Raw genomic sequence first — 7,346 nt, forward strand, 5'->3', positions numbered from 1 at the left:
TGCTGCCGCCTGTCAGTACTCAATTCACTAAAATTGTATTACACACTTCTGTGTGGCATTGACCATGCACTACACCCAGCTCTAGATGCCAGTGACCAATGTGGTACATTCTCCGTCTCAGGGCTTTCCGCCTCCTCTTCCTGCTGTTGCTGCCGCCTGTCAGTATTCCATTCAGTAAAATTGTATTACACACTTTTGTGTGGCATTGGCGATAAACTACACCCAGCTCTAGATACCAGTTACCAATGCGGTTCCCGCTCCTTCTCATGGCCCGCCGCCTCTTCTTGCAGCTGCTGATGCTGCCTCTCAGTATTCCATTTACTATAATTGTGTTACACACTTCTGTGTGGCATTGACGATGCACTACACCCAGCTCTATATGCCAGTTACCAATGTGGTCCACGCTCCGTCCTAGGGCCCACCCCCTCCTTCTTCTGCTGCTGCTGCCGCCTCTCAGTACTCTCAGTACTCGATTCACTAAAATTGTATTAAAGACTTCTGGGTGGCATTGAAGATGCACTACACCCAGCGCTAGATGCCAGTTTCCAAGGCGGTCCACACTCCGTCTCAAGGCCCACCGCCTCCTCTTGCTGTTGCAGCCACATGTCAGTACTCTATTCACTAACACTGTATTACACACTTCTGGGTGGAATTGAGGATGCACTACACCCAGCTCTCCATGACACTTACCAATGCGATCTCCCTGGCGATAGCTGACCATAGGCCATACACTGCTACTGCTCTCGCTGACCCACGCTCCATCTTTGGTCCTCCATCTTTTTGCCTATTGTCCCCACGCTACTTCTCCACAATATGAGTGTATTTATGTATAGGTATTTATGAGTGGCACTCCTAACACATGTCATTCAGGTCATGATGCAAGCTAGCAATGCGGTCTCCTGCTGTTTTGAGGGCAGAGACTGCTGCTAGTCAGTTGAGTTCACACGTAGCGCCACCTTCTCTCAATGTCCTAATGTTTATTCTGCCTTCTGTACGCTGTCCATCATGCAAAAATCCTATTTCCCGGCTGTCACTTTACCTGTCATTTTCTGGAAAACCACAAAGTCTTTTGGAACTTTTGTATTTTTCCCTTGCCACTGTTCACCTACACATACCTAACATATTTGGTGGTTATAACATGTATAGGGGCTTTGCTATGAATGTTTAAAATCAGCTTATTGACTTTAATGGAATTTGCGAAATTGGTTCGCCAAAATTTTGCGGACCCAACGGATGTTCAAGGAAATTTTCTCGACACCTTCTCGCTCATCCCTGCTGCAGACCATTATTTTGATACTGACCCATAGTGTGGGTTTTCAATATATAATCTTTTATTTTAAGGGGATCAAAGCCAAAAAAAAAGATGAACAAAGTTCAAAGGTGTTTTTATTAAAAATTTTCCATGCCCACTTATAGTAAAAGCAAAATCACAAAACACACAAAGCAATCCAGGGTTTTCCCGTTGCATGGTATTTGAGTCATCACAGAAAAAAGGGTGACAAGAAAAAACACAAATTTAGCTTTCTGGCTCACTCCCCTAATTGGTCTCACAGACCTAAACATTGCAAGATATCTTCTAGCATACAGGCTGCACACAGCCTGTCTATCTGAGCCACCTGGCCTCATGCTCTCCAGCTCCCCCTCCCAAAAACAAGTGCCTTTTTATCATTAGCCAGGTGCTCCAGACTTACTTATGTAATTATTTGTGTAATAATGTTCATAAATCATTGCTCATTTTAATATTTTATATATTTATTCATTTTTTTCAATAATAATTTATATTTAGTCATTATACATGTATAATTTCCAATGTTCCCCTACAACCAGAATGCTTTATAACCTATTTTTTATCATAGGTTCTGTACCAAAATGGAATTTCACTGAGAACACTGTTCCTATTCCTTTCGTGCTGCAGTGCTATTCATATTTTGAGAACACTTTTTCTACTGCCCAAAGGTCACATTCCATACCCTCTGCCTGAAGGGTACCACTATGGGTATGTATATTTAGTAATATTTAAAAACTGCTGAAGGTATAGTGTATACTAGGCTGACTGAATGCTCCACATAACCTTTATTGGAGGATTTTATTTCCATGTTTTTTCTATTTGGATTTGTGTCTCGCATCCTTGCATCCTCTTGTGCTGGAGTACATAATAACCCCTGTACTAACAATTATTCATCCCCTTTCTTTGAACAAATTTTCTTTCACCAAGAACACTTACAGCAAAAGTATATGTCACTTACATTATCCATCTCTTAAATATTTCTTTCTTATATGTTTTGTTTTTGTATTTGTAGTTTTCTTGAACTTCCAGGCAGAGGGGCATGCACTGTTGCAATTACAACCCTACTGTAGTGCAATACTGTGCATCGCTTTATGTACTGCCATGATAACTCCATGCTTGTGCACCCCTAACCTTAGAACTTGCTACAGTGACGTTGCAAATGCCCACCCCTACTACAGAAATTACGTAGTACCAACACTGTGCATTGCAGCACAACACACCTCAATCGCAAGCAAAAGCTCTAGCGCTATCATAAAGGTAAAGGTCCCAACACTGAACCCTGGGATACACCACTAATAACCTTAGACCATTCAGAGTATGAATCATTAATCACTACTTTCTGGATGTGGACCTTAAGCCAGTTATTTATCCATTTACAGATTGAATTTTCTAAACCTTTAGACCTTAACTTGCATATTAAACATCGGTGGGGTACAGTATTAAATGCTTAAGCAATGTCCAAGTACACTATATCAACTGCTACTCCACTGTCTACCTGTTTACTTATGCTAGGGGCTTTATCAGGGGTATTGTAATGTTTGGCGGTACACTGTAGTATGCTGTAGGCAATAAATATAAACATAATATTAATACTGGCAAAATACAGTAACATTACAGCTCATCTCATAATACCATGAAATCAACTAGCCTTATAACAATGTTGTGCATATATTATATAGTCATACAGTAAAGTGAACATAACTGATGTCAAGAAACTAATATTTGCATAAAAAAGCAATTCATTATGGAAGACAGGATTAAAAAATTTAGATAAAACACAGGATAATTACATTTGTAAGGAATAAATCTTTTTATATAAAAAGAAAAAAAGTAAAGAATAATAAAAGAAAATATACATATTAGACTCACAGATTGCAATGATGACTGATTGATTGTATGCTTGTGCATGTTTTACGAAGAAAACAAGGGACCCAAATGACTCCCAAATGAAGATGCAAGCATATATATATATATATATATATATATATATATATGTATATATTGGCCAAAAACGTATATATGTACTGAGAGAACCACTAAAGTTCATCAGTGTTGATGAGTAGTTCAGGCCATTGGTTGTGAAAAGAATGCTGAGGGCTTAACCACGTCCCCATATATAGAGAGTGAGGGCAGAAGTAATGTAGGAATCCCTGTGGAACTGCCCATGTCTCCTGCATACTAGTTAAACTAGTGTGTCTGACAATATAGCAGAAAATACTGTTAGGAAACAGTCTATGTGATATATGCAACAAAATAATTCCATATACTAGTGCTTCACAGTAAATAGGAAACAAAGCATCTGATAAGATAACAAAGTGTAGCAATAAATGTAGTTATAAATTATTGATATGTATCATTGCTGACATCCTGTAAATTGCAGACTGCCCATCTGAATTAGGGAAATCTATAGGATGAAAGAATACATATGAATAACTGTAATAATAACAGCCATATACATTGATAGACATAAATTTGGACATATTTACATTATCCAACTAAGTGCATACATAAATACATTTGCTATGTATAACGTATTTATATACAAAATCCTGTTATAATGACATAACAAAGTAACTAAAAAGAAAAATTTTTAATATGATTTATTCATAGAACTTAATATCTGGGCTGGTATATCATACCGTGTTTCCCCGATTTTAAGACATCCCTATTAAATAAGCCACCCCCGATTTTTGAAAAAATAATTTAAATAAGACACTCACCCGTGAATAAGACATCCCTCGATATTTGATCCTGTGTGTGTCTCCTTGATGCTGGCTGCAGCACGTGTCTGCTCCTGGCTGCAGTGCAGAGTGAAACTGAAAGTAACAAGCCGGCATTCTGCACCAGGAAGCAAGCTGCTGATTCCTGCCCTAACAGAGATCCCTGCCCTAACGGAGATCCCTGCACTTAATTACCGGTAAGTGATCAGAAGGGGACAATCAATGGCATAGAGTGATCAGAAGGGGACAGTCATTGCATAGAGTGATCTTAAGGGGACAGTCATTGCATGGAGTGATCAGAAGGGGACAGTCAATGGAACATGAGTTATCATGAGTGACTTTCAACAATAAATGTGTACTGTAGTCTTCTTCATGGAAAAATAGGACATCCCCTGAAAATAAGACCTAGGGCATATTTTGGCATTTCAAAAAATATAAGACAGTGCCTTATAATCGGGGAAACAGGGTATATTGAGTAAATAAATCATGTATATTTAAAAAAAACCCTACAATGATAATGACATAGCATAATGATTAAAGAACAAAGGTTCCAACATTCCTAGGTCATGAAACTTCATCTGGACTGCTGCGGCCTACCTAATGTATATATAGGTCGACAGTCCTGGGCATTACAATGACATCAAGGTTCAGTTAGAGAAAGGGTTTAAAGCTAAAGACTTCATTAAGTCCTGGGGGGTACTTGGCTTTAAAGGTAAAAATCCATTCGCATTTTAGCAGTCTTTTGTCCATATCTCCCCCCTGGGATTGGGAGTGATGCATCATATGTACATTCCATCTACCCTGATTCCATGATCTTCAAATCTTGGTGGAGTTGTTCATCTTGCTCATCACTGACTGCACCAAAGTTTTCCGGGAATTTGGAAAGATGGCTATGCAGAAAAAGCACCTTTATGCTCACATTGCAACCAAGCATTTTGTAGCTCTCCAAGAGTTTCTGGACAATATCTGTGTAATCATTTGCTCCTGTGTTTCCAAGAAAGTCACTGACACTGGCTTTGAATGATAACCAAGCATTCTTTTCGACTTCTGACATTGTCCTGATGAAATGTTCATCTTTGATGACCTGCCAAATCTGTGGATTATCATATACACCGGCCTTTATTTTTTCAAATTACAAGCTAGGTAATGCCAAAATGAGGTACTTGAAACAGTCTCCTTCAGTTGGCAAAGCTTTAACAAACTGCTTCATCAGACCCAGTTTCATGTGCAGAGGTGGGAATATAATATTCTATACAGATGACCCAATTGTGTTGGTGATATTCCAACAACTCAATGACTCCCTTTATGTCTGCATATTCCTCACATAGAGAAACTGAATTGCCAATCGGGACTGACCCAAATATACTTCCATTGTGAAGGAGGACACATTTTAAGCTCCGCTTTGAGCTTTCGATGACTGGTCTCCATTCAGTTGAGTTATAGATTGGAATTCCCAATTCCTCCATTAAACCAGGTATGTTATGGCAATACATAAAGCCACTGTCAGGGCTAAAGTACTGCAGAAATGCAATTTCTCTGGTTCGCAAGTCTGGTACCTTTGTTCCTTTTTCAAGTTTTTCTCATGCAGTCTTGATGCTAGGAGTTCTGAAGCCTTCTTCTATAGTCCCAAATCATGTGCCAAATCACCCAACTCATGCTGATCAAATCCCTTACGAACAGAGTCATCTTTTATTTCAAACTCTTCATCATTGTTGTCACCTAGTTCATCACCATATTCATGTTCTTCAAGAGAAGGTAGTGTGACGAAAACCGGCACTGGGATTTTATCTGAATGAGCCACTGGGTGTATTGCCAATGGTAGACTGGTATTCTCTATGTTACATTTTTCTTGCTATCACTAGGGATGAGCGAGAATGCTTTTGGCATTCTCACGAAAATTCCCCCGAGCTTCCGATAGGTCGGCGAAATTTCGGCGAACAAATTTCGCGAAACCATCAGAAGATTGAGGAATTCATTACAGGATTCTCAGGGCTGCATTCATTCTTGCAGCCCTGGGAATCCTCCTGTTTGCTATCCCCGGGCACTAGAGGTTTATTAACCTGTAGCGACCGGGGATCACAGTGAAACTGCAAATAAACTCTCAATAGAGTTTCTCTCAGAGTTCATCTACAGTTCAGTTCCCACAGTCACTGGGCTGATAAGTACAGCCCGGTGACTGTGGGAACTGAACTGCTGATGAACTCTCAATGGAGAAACTCTATTGAGAGTTTGACTGCAGTCACAGCTGATTGGAAGCACTTGTGTGCCTCCTTCAATCAGTCGTGACTGCAAAGTTCCCATGGTCCCCAGGCTGTACTTATCATCCCAGTGACCGTGGGAACTGAACTGCAGACGAACTCTCAATGGAGTTCCACTGCAATCCCCTGGCACTAGAGGATAATTAAACTCTAGTGTCCCAGGATCGCAGTGGATTCTCAGGGCTGCAATCATTCATGAAGCCCTGGGAATCCTCCTGTTTGCGATCCCCAGGCACTAGAGGTTAATTAACCTCTGCATTCGTTCATGCATCCCTGGGTATCCTGTGTGCGATCCCCTGGCACTAGAGGTTAAATGGGGACAAGTCTCCCCATTCAAAACCTCTAGTGCTCTCTGATTGACTGAGGAAAGCTTTCCTCAGCCAATCAGAAAGCACTACAGATTTAGAATGGGAGACTTGTCCCTATTTAACCTCTAGTGCCAGGATTGCACACTGAGCTGATCAATTAATGCAGTCGGCACTGTATTCATTGATCAGCACAGCCTGCGATCTCTTTTTTTTTAAAAAATGTATTTTTTAAATTCGATCTCGTTTGGCGAATTTACAGTGGCTGTTCTCACTTACAATTTCGGTAAGCGAGAACGGCTGAATTCACTGTGATATTGAATCTTAAAAACTTGTTCGCTTATCCCTAGTTTCACTATACAAAAGAAACAGTCACTAAAATGATATCCTGGCTCTCGCCAAATTATAGGTATACCAAATGGTATCTTATCACGTGTTTCCTTTGTCCACATAAACCCTTGACACACTGCCCCTGATTCATCAATAAAATCCGCGCTCGCTGGAAGCGCGAAAGTACGCGCGGCCATCGATCGCGGTTTACCGCGGTCCGGACTCGAGTGTGCGCGTACACTCGCCTCACTGCCTGCCGGATTCCTGCCTTTACAATAATAAGCAATAGGGAGCGCGAATCTGCCAATTAAGGCGATTAGATTAAGGAGGATCTGTTAAGCTCAATGGTGAGATCATAGCAATTAATTAGCGCACACCTGCTCTCTGTTCTGTGCTTATTTACAGTCCTTTACAGGTCAATTAGAATCTTTAATGCTTCATTAGA

General features: G+C 40.4%; 1 protein-coding gene across 4 annotated transcripts in view; it reads left to right on the forward strand.

The window, feature by feature from the left end:
• The window catches only part of SLC43A3 (solute carrier family 43 member 3), a 78,047-nt gene that overhangs the window by 28,186 nt on the left and 42,515 nt on the right, over positions 1-7,346 (forward strand). For all 4 annotated transcript variants that reach the window (XM_072425196.1, XM_072425193.1, XM_072425195.1 and 1 more), the window contains one exon: positions 1,857-1,996. In XM_072425196.1, coding sequence (XP_072281297.1) covers positions 1,857-1,996 — 140 coding nt within the window. The remainder of the gene's footprint in view (positions 1-1,856; positions 1,997-7,346) is intronic.

This window comes from Pyxicephalus adspersus, chromosome 10 (assembly GCF_032062135.1).
Source record: "Pyxicephalus adspersus chromosome 10, UCB_Pads_2.0, whole genome shotgun sequence".
NCBI lineage: Eukaryota > Metazoa > Chordata > Amphibia > Anura > Pyxicephalidae > Pyxicephalus > Pyxicephalus adspersus.